A 19448-nucleotide genomic window follows, 5' to 3' on the forward strand; every position below is an offset into this window, starting at 1 on the left:
TGATCTCACACATTTATTGGAGGCAACTGGATTTTGCCTTTTGGCATTTGAGCCACACGTTGAATGCAGGAAGCGGTTCCTATACTTAAACCAACAACCTACTTGTGCTTTGTATTTTGGGGGACTTTCCTGGTTTAGAAACTAGTTCTGCATTTTTGCTTTTTTAAAACAGAGAAAGAACAAGTTGGCTTCTTCTACTTCATGTGTTTTTAAAACAGACATTTAAAAAGACATTAGGCCTTTTCTGAGCAGCTACTCTTAATTTAAGAGCAGTGGTTTTAAAACAGGCTTTCCAGCTGGGTTGGTGCCCAGCTTGCAAACGTGTGGTATTTTCTCATTTATACAGATCCAGTGTCCATCTTGCCAATTTGTCTGGTGTTTCAAGTGCCACTCTCCCTGGCATGAAGGCGTTAACTGCAAAGAATACAAGAAGGGAGACAAGCTGTTGCGTCACTGGGCCAACGAGATCGAACACGGGCAGAGGAATGCCCAGAAGTGTCCAAAATGCAAGGTGAGCTGCTCTCCCTTGGCTTGCAGGTAGCAGCTTCAAACCATTTAAATATATATGTAAAGTGAATATTTGTAGCTTCTGCTCGGCACTGGAAATGGATTTCATGCTTGCTGTGCAGATTCTTGTCAATGACCCATTGAGAAAAACAGGTCAGATTGTGGTTCCCACACCGATTCTGCAGAATCTCTGCATGTAAATGAAACATTATAGAAAATCATAACAGTAGGCTTTGTGTATGTTTTTTATATGTGTTACAGAATAAATTATTCCTAAAATAGCTTGAAAGAAATATAAAGCTTTAGAGAAATATGATGTCCTTTGTCATTCAGTTTCTGCATAAGGTAGAAAGTACTTGAGCAACGTGTTAGCTAAGAGAGACTTTAAAATTTGGTAAAACTAGAAGGTTTTTAGGATTAAATGTCAGTTCTTGACAAGCCTTTCTCTTGAATTGGTTTAATTTTCAACACTGAAGTACAGTCCCACACCCTAAAAATGTTGTCTTCTAAAAATGTCTCTTCCAGAATAGGAAATAGTTCCTACTCAAATGAGATGCAGCAGTCCTTTGCATCCATGCCTGGCTGCCCTTAATGAAGGTGGCCGTTATGTTTGTTCACTTTTTTTTTCACAGCACTTTTCTCCAGCTACTGACAGAGTAGTAAATCAGAATGTTGAGGGAACCATGGTGGTGGGAGACTTTTTTTTTTTTTTTTGAAGGCTACTTAATCTGAACCAGTCTATTGCTCTACATGAGCTTCATGGAGAGGATGAAGGAAGGAAACTGGAACATTTGATAGGAAATAAATATCGAATGGGAAGATTTACTTCTACATGTCTGAAGTATGCTTTTGTCACGCTATGAGCCTTACCCTTTGCAAATAAGAGACAATTGATCAGTTTATTAAGTATCTTATTTTGGTCTTGGGGAATGAAATGCCTATGATGGCATAGCTTGAAATGGAAAGGTTTTGAAACATTACAAAATCAGCAGTCAGTTGTTTACCCTTCCTCCCATGCACACATGGCATTTGAACAGAGTTTTAACAGCTTGCTGTTCGGTAAGAGTTGATAGGTTTAAGCCAGTTCTAAAAATGTTAAGTTTCTGGGAAGTCTTAAATTCCTTTTACAAACTTTGTTGCTTTTGGAGTGGGGAAGAAGTATTCGTTTTGGTTTTAATTCTTTGACTTGTGTACAGATTCATATTTTATGACAGTGTGAATGATGTAACTATTGAAATAAGTTGTCCAAAAAAAGAAAATGCCAAGCATGAATGTGGAAAAGCAGGGAGAAGAGGGCTTCTAGCTGGAAGGAGACATGAACTAAAACTGCTAACCCTAACATCTTTATCCTTCAGTTTTAAATCTAAAACACCCAATGTACAACTGTTATTGCTGCATTCAGAAGAAAAAGCTGGATACTTGACATGTATGCAGGTGAAGTCACTAATTTTGAAACCTGAACTTGCATGTGTTTGGCTATTAATTCCAAAAAGGCTTCAGATTTCTGTTCTTAGACAAAAGAAAATAAAACCTCCTACACTGTGGGAGTCATTGTGGGAAGTTATGAACCTAGCATAGGAACAGAACCTTTGTTATCACGTCCTTTCTGGTAATGTGATATTACAAGTGAGTATTGAAGAGGGAGTTCAACCTTTCCACAGATTGTATTGCTGCCCCTACTCCTATCTTTTTTTTCTTCATAGATGAAAAAAAATCTTCCAGATACAGTCTCCAGAATGTCTATATCAACGTGTTGTTTGTTTGATTTTTAGATCAAATCTGTAACTAGCAAGTAATAGGAACCACTTACTTACTTAGTGGTTAGTGATACTGTTCTATTTCTTTTTTCTTAATTAGTTATTGAGTAATTGTAAAAAATGCATCTTATGCAGCATTCTTCATCGAAGCATTAACAGATGTCTGAGCACATGGTGATAGGCATACCAACAGTTAATAATTTGGTGTTGGGGGGCTGAAAGTAATACTTTCTCTGGCTCTTTCCAGCCAACCCCCCAGATCTCTATATAAAAAAAAATTGTATCGGATTACTCTTGTATTTCCAAATAAAGAAGAGAAAAAGAGAGACAGAAAACAGTTGGTAGCATACTATTTGATTTATTCTTCTTCTAGATCCACCTAGGCAACGTTTCAGGTGGAAAATTTTCTTTTGATATGTGCATATATTGTATTTAAAGAACTTCTTTCATGTTTTGGTTAAAAATTTGCAGCAGCCAAAATTGACAGATTGGGAAAAAGGCAGGATTAAATTGTGTCAAAATACTATATGAAATGTTTACACTAAAATTGAAGCTAATGGAAACTAAAGTTAGAAACTTAAGTAGAATTTCTTTACTTACATAACTTGTAAAATCACTGGAGACTTCCCAAGTGTGATACTGATAACAATGTAAACCGTGACTATACTTTACAGATATCTTCAGGAGATAATTAGGTGTACACCAACACATATACATATAGACTCTTTAAGTAGCCCTGCCACAGAGAAATAGAATGCACAATTATTACCTTGTAATAACTTGAGAAAACAAGAATATTCTTATGGGGGTGGGAGGAGTGGTGGTGATGTATGAGCAGATCCATAGACATGTATTTAGTTTTCTTCAGAGGTAAGTTCTTTGAAAGAACATCATCTTTTGTAATGCTCAACTAGCGGCACTGTTAAATAAGCTTAAACTTAATTATATTTTCTAGTAGGTGGACATAGTTTAGCTCACCTAATAGGAATGGCTTGTATTTACCTGGCCTCCCTTAGTTAGGCTTGCGTAAGCCAATAATGTTACTGTCAAAATAACATAATTGTAGATTAATTTTGTAACTATACATCAATGAGGAAAGACTAGCAAACGCTACTTCTAAAAAGCTATATTCTGAATTAATTTTGATGTAATTTTTGTTTTTAAATAGAGCCTTTTCCAAATTTATTAGACAGTTTTGAGAAACTCGGCATAGACCATTTTTCTCAACAAGACTCATCCAGTAAGTGCTGGTCTTGTTCTAGAGGGAGCTGGCTAATGAGTGCGAATTTGCTACATATTATTAGATGCCTTTTCGTAAAATCTATAACCTTATTTGTCTTTTCTCACTACTGTGTTATGGTGTCGGTTTTGGGGTTTTGTTGTTTGGGGTTTTTTTTACAATTTCTTGCAGCATGTTTGCAGCAAAATGCCTTTTTCCACAAGTGTTTTTACAGGACAGCAAACCAAGGAAGTACTTCATGTTGGTATTGTCTTACCACAGATTTCAAAAACAACACTATCTGAGGAAACACTAACCGGTGGCTCTAGTGCAGAAACATTTGAACAGCTGCAGAAATGTAAATAAACAAGGATGTTAATGCAAATCAAGGAGTTCATACTTCTTATCTGTGGGTTTACTGTTCTGATTAATTTGAGCGTTGTCAAATAGCTTGAGGCATAGTTTTTGAAGGCACTTTCTACAGATTGTCTCATCCTCTGGAGGGAGGAGGTTCCTTGCTTGTATATGAAGGCATAAAGGTGTGACCATGTTTTCCTCAGGAGTGGAGGAGAAATGGCCGCTCTTATCCTCAGATCTCTTGGAAGCGATTTCTCTGGAAGATCTCTGTGAGAGGACATGTAACATGCAGAGGGGGTGAGGGTCTGAAATAGCCGTTGTGCTGTTACAGTTGTTTCCTTGAGATTCTGAGCTGTGTGCCTTGCTGTTGTTGTGTCATTCTCACCTGTATTGTTCTGGGAGCCATTCTTGGGTTTCTGAATGACTAAACTTTTTCCTGTGAAGTGAGGGCAAATGTTTGGGCTTGAGCAGGCTCCTGGTGATGAAGCCGGCCATAGTGCCTGAGTACTTGGAGGCAGAAACAGGGCTTGTGGTTGTCATGCTCTTTTTGCCTTCTCCACTCCCACCATGCTGCTGGGACGCCTGCTGTTAGAAGGCACCGAAACCCAAATGTTTGCAGCTAACTATAGCAAGCTGCATTCCTGGCCTAGTGCATTCCTGTAGCTGCCTGCTACATGCCATGGTGTTTCCAACTGAGCAGGAACACTTGTGTGATATCTGACCCATCGGTGATCACCTTGGCAACCCATAGATTTGTAATCCATCGCTGTCAGTGGATTATCCTGAGGGGAGAGAGGCATGTCCATGTGAACTAGAGCTGAAGTCGATCTGGTGAGATGTCATGTTTTAGTCTTGAAAGGAGCCTGACTGAACCAAGCTCATTTGGCACTGTCTGTCAGTCTGTGTGCATATGATAAGGAATCCAAGCCCTGCAGTTAAGGTTTGGGGGGTTTTGTTTCCTTTGGTTTGTTTGGGTTTTTTTTAAGGAAGTCTCATTAAAAAAGGGAAGTTCTTACTCAACAAAAAATATAGGCCAGTACAACTATTTGTTTCAATTTTGCAGCTTTTCAAGACTATTATTATATATACACACAGATAAGTATTCACTAAAGTTTTTTCAGTAGTTTACTTTTAGAAGAAACAAAGATCAAGTACACTTAGTTGCAATATGTGTCTGTAAGAAGATAAATCCCATGTCAGCTTCTTTGTTTGAGGGGACAGTATACCTGGAGGATTTAAAGCAGAAATGAGTAGATTTAGGAGTGACTGGAGTGGTGCCTGGCCAGCTGGAGCTGTGGATGCTTCTAGGGAAGTGTGGGTAGAAGGATGGCAGGCAGTGTCCAAGAGGTAGGTATTTCTGAAAGATGTTGTGGATAGAATGTATAAAGCTATTGCCAGCACCTCCTTTGAAGTTCTTGCTACCAAAGAAAATTAATTTATTCTTGAAATGTGAAGTAGTTCTGGTATTTAGTGTTTGTATCTAGGGATTTTACAGGCTCTGGGCTAGTAAAGTTCTTCCATTAGGGTAGATGGTAACTTAATGGATTGGGTTGGTAAGTTGGTGAAGATAGAGGAGAGTGCAACAGTCATTATTTAAAAATGATAAAAACACAGTTATATTAGTATCATAAGATCTAAGTCCCCTATTTACATTTTTAGGATGGAGATATATCACTGAATCAGCAGCTCAGGAAATTTCCTCTAAAATTACTAATTTCTGTATAGTTGTTCTCTGAATTTCAGTCCCCTGAAAAACTAACTGGAATTGAATTTGAGAGGTAGTTGTTGAAATACACTAAGACCCTATGTGCAGACTCCACAATTCAGAATGAAAGTTCCTTCATTTCAATTGAAGTTAATCACTTACAAATTAAATTAAATATACGATGACTGAATGAGTAGTGTCAACATTTTTTTCATATAAAACTTGGAAAATTAAAACAGAAGTCCCAATGGACAATATCCCTTTTAGAAGATGATAGTAGTGCATAACTTAAGAAGTTATGCCTAAATTGATATATTTTTGAGTAGGCTTTTTCCTTTCCACTTTGCTTGCAATAAATGCTTAAATATAAAGAATTTTGGAGTCATGAAATTTATAAAGCCTGTCAGCAGTGGTGTTTTTTCAATTTCTTATGGAAAACAGGGCACCTTTGGTACAGATGAAGGGAATGACACAGATGAGCTAAACAGGCTTTATGAGGTTAGAAGGCATGGCTACTTGGTCAGTGTATTTGCATCCCTTCTACGGGATGAGTGCAGGTCCCCCACTTGCCCACTAGAGAGTAACATTTTATAGCCCAGTCCTCTTTTTTTCTGTGCATGTCTTGCACCTCTTGTGCCTAAAAGAAGCATTTGGAAGTGTAGAAATATAAATTGAGTGCTGTCCTTTGCACAAGGATGTCCGTAGATACTTTTTAACTACACCCTGGAATTGTTACCAAAAGTACTGCTGGCAGAAAACATCAGTTTGTTACATGCATAAATTTCAGTGGCTGTTCAGGTGAGAGAGATTTCTCAGATACCAGATGAACCTTAGTCAGTACCAGAGGACAAACACGCTTGAGAGCAGGTCTTACGAGGAGCGGCTGAGAGGGCTGGGGTTGTTTAGCCTGGAGAAGAAGAGGCTGAGGGAAGACCTCATTGCTCTCTATAACTACCTGAAAGGAGGTTGTAGAGAGGAGGGTGCTGGCCTCTTCTCCCAAGTGACAGGGGACAGGACAAGAGGGAATGGCCTCAGGCTCCGCCAGGGGAGGTTTAGGCTGGACATTAGGAAAAAATTTTTCACAGAAAGGGTCATTGGGCAATGGAACAGGCTGCCCAGGGAGGTGGTTGATTCACCTTCCTTGGAGGTGTTTAAGGCACGGGTGGACGAGGTGCTAAGGGGCATGGTTTAGTGTTTGACAGGAATGGTTGGACTTGATGATCCGGTGGGTCTCTTCCAACCTGGTTATTCTATGATTCTATGACCATCTCAAGTCAGATGCCCCAGGAGTCACAAGTGTCTCTCAAGATGTGAAGCTTCAGTTATTCCCAAGTTTTTGATATCTCTGGTGCACGTAGGGCCTCTGAGTGCTGATATCTTGGCTTTACCTCTACCTGTCGCCAAAATAAATACATGTCAATATGGATAAGAATTTCAGGAGGCATTCATTCATCACAGGTTTCAACAGGTAAAGTTGCAATTGGGTTTAAGGGAAAACATATTCCCAGGAGGGTGGTGAAATGTGAGACAGGTTGCTCAAAGAGGCTGATATATCTGTACTAGAAAATTTTAAAAATCTAGCGGGCTGAGGCCTGGAGCAATCTGATCTGACTTTGAAGTTAGTCCAGCTTGGAGGTAGGGGTTAAAATAGATGACCTGTAAGGGTCACTTCCAACCTCAATTATTAGGTAACTTTATCTGTTGTTCCATTGTGGAGCATGCTCTAGGAACAGGAAGGTGGGGGGTGGGTCTTTAGCAATTTTGTAAGCTAGGAAAAGTGTGTTTACCACTCCATTAGGTATAATTTTCATTGTCAAGATTTAGAAGTAGTTGTGTAATGGTAGTAGATTTAGTGAAATACTAATCCTTCTCTCCATACTCCCAGAACTATGAACTAAAACTGAAGCCATAAAAAAAAAATCTGTGCGAAGTAGGTAAATGTAACAGCAGAAGAATTCATGGAGATATAGGAAAGGAGTTCATGTAGGTGAACAGCAGAAAGATGGATGTAGAAACTAGGCAGTCCACCTTGATGCTGCATTGTGGGCATTATGAAAGCTTGATGTGTAAGATGTGTAATTCTTTTTTTGATTTGTGGAATCTTTTTTTTTTTTTTTTTTTAAATCATTCACTCTAACATCAGAGCCTTCCTAGTGTTTATTACAAAATGCCAAATCAATTTCTGATGGTAACAGGAAAGGGAGCAGGGGCATAGGTGGTATAAGAGGGAAATGCATCCATGAAGTGAGTGGTCAAACAGAGTTCATAACTATTTACTGTGCTGCTTTTATTTTTGATAGTTTGAGGTTAATATGTCTTAAGTAATAAAAACAAGTTTCCAGTAAGGGTAGGGATCACTTATGTGATACAAAGAGTGTTTAAACACAAAAGCATAATTATTTAGAAAATGATGTATGGAAATCTGGGAACAACTATAACTCAAATTTGATGCTCTGAAACATGCCTTAGAAAACCATTATTGTCTTAGGACAGCTACAAACGCTGAGTTCAGCCGGGGATTGCTTGCATTGTCTCTTCATTTGAAGGACCACACTGGCTCATCTCTGCTTTTCTCTACGTAGGGAGGGAAAAATAATCTTATTTTCTTTTTTTTCTCTCTCTCTCTCCATAAAGATCCACATCCAGAGAACCGAAGGGTGTGACCACATGACCTGTTCACAGTGTAACACTAATTTCTGTTACCGTTGTGGGGAGCGATACCGCCAGCTCCGGTTCTTCGGAGATCACACCTCAAACCTCAGTATCTTTGGATGCAAATACCGCTACCTCCCTGAGAGACCACATTTAAGGAGATTAGTGCGAGGCTCTGTCTGTGGTGAGTAGATAAATTTTTCTTGTAGAGAGCTGTGCAGTGAGGTGATTGTGTGTGGGGTAAAATAGTCAAATAACCTAGTGGTTTAAAGTACAGCGTTTGTAGTTCTTTTTTCAATGGACTGTGTATGAAGAAGTATTTTATCCTCCTCTGATGGCTTCTGTTTTCTAACCTTTTTTAATAATATGTAAGCAAACTGCAAAAATGCTGTCAATATGCATGTTGCTGGCTGTGATTGTTATTCTAAAAGCATATAGGAGAAGTGGATCAGAGCAGGAACCTTTTTTAAATGAATCTCCATGTTAAGGATCTGTTTGAATAAAGCGTTGTTTGGATTTGAACTTGATCTGGGGTTGAAAAGTCAAATCACTCAAGTTTGTCCACTTAAATAGAAGGACAGTTACCACTTAACTGTTATCTTTGGATCAGATAAAATCCAACTTAAACTATATACATTAATTTCTCTCAAAGGAATATGATACCAAGAGCTTGACTTTTAAAACTTCTTTTTAAAAGGCGTTCCTGATTTGCTTTTGAATCAGCTGCATAGCTGTCTCAACCCATAGACACACAAAAAAAATAGATTATTACCTTCTGTGTTATCTTCCCTTAATTTCAGGCATTGTAGTGAGTTTGCAACATGTAAAGTTATCTATAATGTTATAGTAAATGGCTGTATGTCAAACTGGGAACCTGTTAAGGAAAGTAGGAGTCTTTGTACTTTGAATTAAGGCATAGAAATTGGAGATGACTTGGAATTCACCTACGATGAGGAAATGCTTTGAGGTTGTTTATTGGTGATGCTGAATGCAGAGGTAAGACACTGAACCTGTGGAAATGGAAGTCAGCAGACCTGTGGTGAAAACAGTAGTCCTGAGCCAAACATGTTGCAGTAAGAAAACTAGGTGGTTTCCATTTTAGAGTAACACAAGAGTTGGTATTCAGCCTTATAGACGAGGTGATAAGAATGGCACACTTGCTGCTTTGCAAAGTTGTGGGAAACTCACAAATCTGAAATGCTTAATTAACAAGTCACAGTAGGTTATACAGGCCAATTAGTTTGACCTCAGGAACTTGCGAGGTTTTAGAACAAACATTGTGAGAGGTGAATTAAAGATAAAGAAATAAAGAAGAAAGTGGATAAAATTTCCAAATGATTGGATGTGCCTACTCCTGATTTAGTTAGTGGAGATAAATTCCAACACACAAGCTCTAGACCAGATTGAAGGCAATGCTGGCATGAGAGCACGAGTCTAAACTGTTCATGAGTAAAGTTAGGCTTACAAGTCAAGAACTGTTCCAAAGCACTTAGTAAGGTTTCAGATGAGCTTTTAATATAGCCACAACGGCAAACAGTATAAGCTGGTTTAAAATGGATCTTGGTACATTTAGTGAAATGAGTGTCAGAGATAGCAAGTGATTATACTTGGAGACATTACCAAGTCTGTCCTGCTTATACGCAGAATCATGAGTAATCTTATTCCAAGATTAAACCTATGTACAACACGGACAGAAATACTAAATAAGTAGGTTTTATCACAACATAGATCTGCAAAAACTTGTTATTGTTGCCTTAATTTTTGCAGTGGCTCACATGAAAGGTATATAAATATGCATTTGGCGTGGTTTAATGCCACATATGGAGTCCAAAATACAGGCCTAGGTACTTGTGCATAGCTATGATTAAAAATTATCTTGTATTTTTACAATTTGTTTTAGGAAACAATAATATACAACTTTCTCCAAAGAAACAGTTTTTACTAGTAAGAAAGAAAATCAGTTTATTTGTCAATGCTGACTTGGAGGCAGTGAAGAAACATGGAAGTGCATATGTGAGTTCAAATTCGGTGGTGAAGATGTGTGTGTTTGTATTCATGAAAACATGCATAGAGAAGGTGTAAGATATTTTACTTTCATTTCCTGTTTCAAAGTGTTATTGTGGTTTGCCTTAACTAGTAAACCAAGAAAGATTAGCAAAGCTCAAAGCCTCATCTTAAATTTCTTGTAGAGTTTTCTGTTAAATTTGTCTCTCCAGGACTACCTCTGTCATATGGTGGTGTTTCTCACAGGAATGGTCATCGTTTGAATAGACAGAGCTAGTGGAACCTGCCAGCACACATAGTAACTGCCTTCATTTTTACAGTAGCTTGTTAACACCCAGGTTGACAGTGATATGAAGACTTCTGTGTTGATACTTGTTGCCTTAAATTCATGTTATCTCTAAAGCTCTAAATTTTAATATCGATCTTGATATAGTTTACGAATATGTACCAAAACGCTCCAGAGCCCTAACAGAACATACACCTGAAAATAAAAATAAAGGCTTTAACAGTTTACATCAGGTTAGAATTCAGGAATTCAGCTCACTGCTCTTCCTCTATTGGATTGGATTTTGGCAATGATTGGCATACATAAGCTAGTCTAGTCTTTTTTAATTTTGTCCATACAAGTCCACCTCTTCTTTTAAGGAGGCATTATATTACTGTAAGATGATATCTCCTGACGCTCTTCCTTCAAGACAGTGTATCACAGCTAGGGATTATACTATAGTGTCAGTACACTTTATGAATTCAGACATCTTGAACAGTGGAAATTTGGCAAAATCAGCTCACTTTGTAAAACTTCAACAGAATTGATCTCTGACTGTTAACTGTGTGAGTCTAAAGGTCTGCTGAGTGAGTTTGTCCCCAACAGTGGTCAATTAGAAAGATCTCCCTCCCTGTCTGTTTCCAATAATCATTGTTTCAGAGGCTTCCTAAGTTAAGGTTTGTATCTGAACCTTTGCTTAATTAACTACCAATGGATGTAACTTTCACCAAGTGATATAGTTCTTAAGTTTTGGCTTCCGTGTCATCTCTGGTATGGGCTGTAGGACCTCACTGTGCATTATGTGGATAAAGTACTTCCATTCATCTTTTTTTTTCTATGTTAGTTCCTGATAATTTCATTGGTTACTTCTGTTGTCATGAAATTGCATTAGTAATAATAGTTTTCTTACCTTCTCATATCTTTCTTTTATAGACCTTCCATAAGACAGATTCTTCTTTGTCATGATCTTTCATTTTACTTTCTTTTCCTGTTTTGTTTTGGATTGAAGATTTCTAGTCTTAATCATGTAAGATTAAGTTGAAATCCAGAATAATTCCAGTTAGGGATCATGCCTAGGCTCAAAGATGTCTTGGTAGCTGGAACCGTAAGTGTAAACATGTAAAGGCTTTATCAGACACAGGGGAGTATTATGATCACTAGGTGATACTGCACAAGCCTAGATTTTTGTTCTATTGAGAGTCAGCAGAAGAGATTAGAAATAGGAGACAGTACCAGAGAGATCCTTAGAAGCCTAGTCTCTGAATTTTAGTAACATACATGTAGAAGTAAAGGTTTGGTTTCCTGCAGTAAAATGCCTGTGCTAGATAGCTAAATAGTGGCAATTAGGAGGACCTTATCCTGACTGTCAGTGGGAAGCTGGTGAGGTGTTTGTTGCTGGATACATCATCTTCTGTGGCTGTTTTTACCTTCTTGGTATGGAGAGGGAAGACTTAAGTAAATGTGGTGATTTTGTAGCCTTGTGCAGTGAAGGTTTTTCAGCTACCTCTTTCCTTTCTACGCACTCCACCCACCCAGCTTTGGTCGAAACACTTCTTGGCAGGCTGGCATACTATCATGGTTTATGTTGAGAAGCAAGTATTTGTGCCTAGAGTCGCAAACTTTGGGGCAACTTTTCCATTTGTTCTCTCTGCTAGCAGACATAGGATCCTTTGGGAAGTTTGGTGCCTGCACTAAACATACTTAACCTCCACAGCATTTCTTAGTGTGTCACTATTCCCTCTGTGATTAAGAGCTTCATAATCCTTCAAGCTACAGCAAACGATATTAATCAAACTGGAATTGGATAGAAAGTAATGTTCAATTCAGACGTGTAAAATGAAGTATTTTATATTTGTTTCATACAATGCTGATAATTATTGGAGTAAAAGCTACACATCTGCTGTTTTGCAGTGATTGCTGCTGTTGCTACTCTTACCTGATGGGAACTTGTACAAGTCTTGTTCACCTCATGTTAACTTGTTCTTTAAATTTAGTTTACAGAGATTAAAAAAGATAAAGGATTTAAATATGGTAGATATATAAAGAGAAGGTATTTTGTTTTAAAGTTTAACTTTTAGAAAAAATGCCTTGATAACCAAAGAAAGACATTGTCTTGTGGTGATGACAGCTTTATCCAATAAGATCTTGGAACTATGCAATACGTGTAACTTCATATTCCCAGGCAGAAGGGAAACGGCACTCACTCATGCTTCATGTCAGCTTTGAGTTAGTTTGTCAAATGTAAGTAACCAAGTTCTTAATCTGAATTAGTGTATGAACCATTCTTTGTGTCTGCAAAGAAATTATTGTAGTCAATAGTTAGTTTAGCCCTTTCCGCAAATTCTGTTTCTGTGTACTTGGTCACCAGCTGAGCGGTTTAAGTTTTAAGTAATTTTGTTACCAAACATCATAATTTTTTAACTTTAATCACATGGTTATTAGTATTATAAAGAGAGTTCATACTTTAACACAACCTTTTATAAACTTTATTTGAAATTTTAAAGGCTCTGATGACATTTTTCCATGTTTTTAATTTCTCGGATTTTGGAGTTTTCTTCAGTTTTTCCATTACTTTACATTCCTTCTCCTGTATATACTTGAATATTTGACAACCTCTGTGTTTATAGAACACATGCAGTGGAGTCCCAGGAAGGTCTACCATTAGCATATCTAGAAACAAGAGTAATACCAGTAATATTTGCCAATCTTTTTCTTCTAGGAATTGTTTCCCACCCACAACACTTCTGTGAAATTTAAAAGCTATCAAAACAGAGCATGAAAAGGACCAGTTCATTTAACTGCTATGAATATTTGCAAAATACCTTACTTTTCCTTCAGACTGCCCAAGTTAGTGGCTCAGGTTATGGAGAGGTTTACATCATTGTTGAAGTAATGCGTTTACTGTAATCTGATACAAGTGACTTGAGAGAGGGAGGGGCAGGGAAGAGAGAGGTAACATACTCACTTTCACTCCCTTTCTAGAGGTGATCTTTCAAATGTCACTTAACTTAGAGAACTGCTTAATTTCAATTTCCTGATCAAACTGCTGGTGCATGAGTAAAAATGCCTGCCCTGCTGCTTTTTCAAAGAGATAAGTGACAGCTTTGAACTGCTCAACCAGTACAGCCAGGGATATGCCATTTAGTTGAAAGCATGCAATGCAAGAAAGAAACTTGGATTCAAAGTTCATTTTCAGCTTAAGTGTTTCAAAAGGAACCCTGCCTTGCTTCTACGCATTTCTACATATCATGAACTCAACAGAAAGAATATGAACATGTTTTATTTCTTCTTAGTGTTTTATTCTTAGTGTTTTAGTGTTTAGCTGGTGTGCTGCGCGACCTCACTGCCTTACTCATGCTAAAGCAACAACATATCCTTTTAAATGTTGATCCAAAATAGACTTGGTTGTGATTTGATTTAGACCTAAATCATAATTGTACACAAGGACTTCACCATAGCCTTTTAAAGCAAGCTGAAGCGTATTTAGAGGTGATGGTCTCATCTGCTTGAGCTAACTGGGACTCCAAGATGCTGGTTTGCTTGGGCATCTTTCCAAGGTGGTTGCTGTACAGCAGGATTCTGGAGAAGCTAAATGATAGTAGCTTTGTAGCCATCACATTCTTGTCAGTGCCTGAGGGATTTCAGAGTTTAAACCGAAGTAAGTGCAAGCTAACTGTTAACGTACAGAATGAGCTGTGCACGGAGAGTTCTGGTGGGTGAAGAGGGCAAAGAGAAATCTGTGCGGGACCTGGCTGAGTGATGATAGCTCCTAGCTGGATTTGTAGGATGAATTTACAAATAGGAGTCATGGTAAAGTATTTAAAAAAATGAACTACCTTTTGGAAGTTCTGTATTGAAAAATTTATGGATGGTTGGAAAGGGAAAACTAAAATGCCTACTTTGAATCGTGTAATGAATTTTGCATTTCAGCTGGAAAACTACTCATTACACCCCTAATACTGGTTCTGGGACTGGCACTGGGAGCCATAGCTGTTGTAATAGGTAAGAGTTACATATGTGAATGAGTCTGTTTCTGATTTTGCAGTGACTTTCTGCATGATATCTCAGTATTTTCATCTCAAAGAGATGGACACAAAGTACAGATTTCATAGATCTGATTTTAGTATAAAGAACATGACATTTTTTCTAAAAAAACTGTAATTTTTTCTTAGTCGCATTTTGTCTGTTGGCTTTATAATTTTTTTTATTTGGTTGTTAAGGCTTTTCTGAACCAAAATCTTTAACAAGTAGAATTAAGCTAGTAAAAAGGCCAGAACAATTTAAACAGTGTTGGAGACTGGCTGATTGGACCCTTGCTTTAATCAGCCCAATTGTTCACAGCTCCTAAGATCCTGGCCCTGTGCACAGCAAGATCTTGTGGCACTAAGCATAGAAGTTGCTTGAAGATGCAACAACAACAGAGCAGTAAATTGGGATGAGTCAATCCGATAGGGAGCATAGGCTGCCAAATTGTATTCCATTACGAAAAATGGTACTGTCAACTCATTTGAAATGGTGAGGCCTGAGGCATGTTGGGATGGGGCACCTTTATTTTGATATAAAAAAGCCGAAATATACCAGGATAGTTACATTAGTAAGATCATATATAACCAGTTAGCATATAACTAAAATACTATTAGAGCTTTTCTAGACTACATTTGGCCAAATAAGGACTATTGTTATTAATTCTAGTATTTAGGTTAAGAGTACGCATCTCTTTCCTGTATCTGTATTCTCAGTTGGATTCACTAAAGAGATCTATAGATAGGTATCTCAAATGTTCTTTTTAGTGGCATTTTTATGCCAAAAATATAGTCAATAAAGACTTCTTTTTGCGAGTAAACCTTACTGTGTTCAATAATGCGGTTTAATCTGCACTGAAAGAAAAACATTCTTTCGCTTATATTAAAAATTAAGAGGATTTTGGAGTAATGCAGTATCAATTACCCAATATGCCATTGAATTTCCATCCTAGCTGTGGCCAGGTAAGATACAATCAAGAAAAGCAGCATGAGTAGTTCCAATAATATTGATTATTTATAGAAAAGTTTGGAGTTTGAGGTATTTACTGCAATATTTACTACCAATGTAACTGTTAAAGTAGTCTCAGTATCATAGCTGAAAACTGTTCTACACCATTTACAAGGCTATTGAGCAAATCAAGGAATCTGGTAACTATAGTAGTCTCTTGTTATATGTTGCTAACTGTAGTGGTGCCTGAAAGGAAATCTTGCACCATTTCAGCCAGCTGGTGGCAAGAGAAGGGGGGAAATGCTTCTCATTAGGGCTTAAAAAAGTACCTCTTAAGATAAACTATTTTTCACTAGAATAAATTTGATTTATTTGATTATTTTTCCTTTTACAGCTTCTTTTCTCTTGAAAGATTTATAATAATAGAGCTATGACATGCTCGCTGTACTGCATGTGAAACTGCTTGAAAACTAGCTAGTTAAATCAGCCTTCGATTTAGATCTAAGGATTGCCAAAGTGCTTCTTGCTTAAATTTTACATTTTTACCTTATACAAAACAGCATGGTTCAGGAATTAATTTATCAGAGATAGGAGTAATGTTGACAAGAATTTGTTGTAAAATAAACAAAGTATAGCTTAACTTGTTACCAAAGAGACTGCTGCAGGTTAATATTTTGTTCTGCTTGTTTAAATGCTTTTGACACATGAAAAGATGCATCTGAGTATTCTACATACATTGCAAGAACACAATGCACTGATAAAGGATTGTGTTTAATTATGGGGTTTTTTTTTTCTTCTTTTGGCAGGTTTATTTGTGTTTCCTATCTATTGCCTTTGTAAAAAGCAGAGGAAAAGGTCACGGACAGGTATGCCCTGGTAAGGATGGACCTTACTTACCTGAACTGAGCTGGTCCTGCAAGGGCTATACGTGTTTTGTGCAACAGAGCAATACAGTGCTGGTAACAGCATGAAAGCCACCGCCCTGGAAGAAAAACAGGGGATCTCCTGCCATCTTCCCTCAGCCGAAAACACTACTGCAGACCAGAAAGCCTCTTTGCTCTGGTGCACTCTGAACAAGATGGGCCCCCTGACTGCTGCTTTTTAAATATTTTGAGTTTTGTTACTTGTAATTATTATTTTGGAGGGGTTTTTGGAGTCCCAATTTATGAACTAGACAATCAAAGTCTGTATTGTAGCCACAACTCTACTACCGATTTGGCCTGTGAAGAAAGCATTTAACTGCTAACATGTGCTCCATTTAACTTCAGTGTCAGCATTTAAGGGAGAAATGCTTAGAAGTGTTTATACTCTTGCTGTATACTGAGCATACTACTTTTGGTATTAAAAACTACTTCTGTAAATAACTTCCATCACACAGCATTCTGTTCAGCATTCCGAAACCCTGCCACATGCCAGAGCATGACAGCTGGTTGTCTTCTGGGTCCTCCTGCTATAGTGGACAAGAGTGTAGATTGCCACCGCCAAACTGCAGTGCCTAAGAAAGAAATATCCTTAGTATTGAAGCTCTGTGATACTTATATGCTAATTGGTTTCACTTTAGTAATTTATGACAGTCTAATAATATTGATTGGGGGTGACAGAATTGTTAGAATTCAACATTTTAAAGCTCTTCCATGGGGGAAAAAAAAATGAAGGGTTTAGATAAGGTGTATTCCATGGCCTGTTCTGTCGCAATATGTCCCTGGAGTGTGATGCAGAACATATGAGGAAATGTTTGCAGGGAAGCTGGAAATTGCTCTTCTGTTCTGACTTGGTATATTATACATATGCTACACACTAGTTGTGTGAAGATTGAGTTGTTGATATTTTATAACTGAAATAGCATGTTTTGTTTGTTTTAAGTAGACTACGCAAGTCTTAGAGCATCCACTGATGTCTCCTGAGGAAAATCTGAATTTTAGTTAAGGACAGGGGTCCTGAATTCTTAGGAATTTCATTCTTCTCTGCTTCCAGTGTTTCTCTTTGTGGCACATTACAGATTTGAAGAGATAGCTCTCCTTGCTCTTTTCCTAACTTCAGAATACCACTACTAGCTACCAGACCTCTTCCTCAGCACATCTCCACAAGAGAAATGTTTATCAGCATTAGGAATCTGCTGCCAAGAATTTCTTTCACTTTTAATTATAATACAAATTTATCATATAACTTAAAAAATAGAATGAAATAATTTGTGTAAGCAGAACACTGAAAAAATAAAGAAAGGAACTGAAGAAGAGAAATATCTGCGTTATGCTTTAATAATACAAGCTGAGCTTAAAAGAAGATTGGATTTGTACTGTAAAGGTACTTTCTCTTTTCAGTGGGTGTGTTTGAAGATACATTTTTGTGTGTGTGTATAACAGGGGGAAGCAGGGAGATAGGCAGTGTCCTGAAGAGTCTATAGACTTCAAAATAGCTTATCATTTCAGAGAATGTACTTTGCACTGCTTTCTTTGAAAACTTTTCTTAAATAGTGAGTAAATTCTGCCCCACCAACATAATACTGTTATAAGATACTCGCATGGACTTCAGAGTCTCAGTTGAAGAAACTGTTGAATTTTGTTTACCTGGAAACACAAATATCAGCTTACCATAGTTGGGTGTAGTATGCTTGTTGTCTGTCAGCTTCTGGTTTTGTTTTCATGGGTGTTTTTTCTTGTTGAACAGTGTATAAAAGCACACTATAGTAAACAAGTACTTAATATTTCCATCTCTACTTAAGGGCACGTTGACACCGTTGTCCTAATGGTAGAAATAGTACCTTTCTAAGATTTGTAATTTAAGCAGGGAAGCAATGACATTTAGAAGTAAAGTTTGAGGTATATTGTCAGTGCAGTTCCACCTGTTAGATTTCTTCTTCTATGAAACATCAGTTTTCTATTTGCGTTCTCTCTGAGTTTGGAAGCTGCCTTAAAATCGATCTTGGTTTTGAGTGTGTTTTCTGAGGCTGTACATATCAGCTGTCTTTTGGCTTACTCAGGGATTTTTATTCCTTCCTTTAAATGTCAAATAATGAAAATATTTTTGTATTATTTTGAAAAACCTTGAGACCTCAAAGGGAGATATAGATAGATAAATTTGGGATTGCAATGCAGCCTGTGATATGGTGTCAACCTATTCCACTTGAGAATATTTTACTACTTGAGATTATCTGTAATTAACTATACAGTGGATTAATTTCCTTCCTTTTCCTGTTTCTTTATAAATATGTGAGTTATTCTTACATTCTTTGTATCTGTTTTCATGTTTGCCATTTTCAGTTTCTGATGGGAATTCACCAAGATCTGAAATTAGGATGCTAGAATAAAGAGCATAAAAGGAAAGACAATAAAGCTGCCCTTATTTATATTCAGAAAGCATGTCATTGTGGGTGGAGGAAATGAACACACATTTCAGCTCATACATTATCATTTTGTCTAAGGCATTTGGATTTTATCAGATTCTGATTAAATCAAAGGCAAATGGATCTTTATTTTCTACACATAGCAAAACAAGGCATCTTTGATCTTGCAAAGATGAGGGAATCTAATCTTGCTTTCTCTGTATGGAAAAAAAAAATGATGTGAAAATATTTGCTTTTGCTTTTCTGTAGAACAGGAAAAAAATTAAAAGCCAGAGTAGGGATATAGATTCCACCCCCCCTCCATTAATATTACATAACATAACCAAATAAAATATGAGAAGTAGTGCAAAACTTTGTTCAATAAAATTTTAGCTTTTAAACAGCTCTTCTTATATAAGGAATCTTATATATGTCAAAGGTGTCACTTTTATAAGCATTTATCATTTTAAAAGATATGGAATGAACTTCATAAGGAAATTCAAGGATGTTTTACTTTAACGTGTTTTGGTTATTGTAACAGTGGTCTAAAACTATGACACTGTTCTACTACATCTCTGTTAGCAGGACACTTCATCAGGCAGCTGAATTAACTGTTCTGCTTCATCAGGCAGATTTCATGCTACTGTATGCTGATCGCTTGCTTTCACTACACTTAAGATTATTTATCC

The 19448-nt window shown here is 37.3% G+C and overlaps 1 protein-coding gene across 2 annotated transcripts in view; it reads left to right on the forward strand.

The window, feature by feature from the left end:
• The window catches only part of RNF217 (ring finger protein 217), a 57060-nt gene extending 37831 nt beyond the window's left edge, over positions 1–19229 (forward strand). The window contains exons 3-6 of one of the 2 annotated variants that reach the window (XM_069851802.1): positions 347–511; positions 8180–8381; positions 14397–14468; positions 16244–19228. In XM_069851802.1, coding sequence (XP_069707903.1) covers positions 347–511; positions 8180–8381; positions 14397–14468; positions 16244–16317 — 513 coding nt within the window. In that variant the 3' untranslated portion in view covers positions 16318–19228. Of the gene's footprint in view, positions 1–346; positions 512–8179; positions 8382–14396; positions 14469–16243 lie in introns of both variants that reach the window. The other variant, XM_069851803.1, reaches the window with a different exon arrangement.
• The last annotated feature ends 219 nt before the right edge of the window (positions 19230–19448 follow it).

The sequence above is a fragment of the Phaenicophaeus curvirostris genome, chromosome 2, assembly GCF_032191515.1.
Source record: "Phaenicophaeus curvirostris isolate KB17595 chromosome 2, BPBGC_Pcur_1.0, whole genome shotgun sequence".
NCBI lineage: Eukaryota > Metazoa > Chordata > Aves > Cuculiformes > Cuculidae > Phaenicophaeus > Phaenicophaeus curvirostris.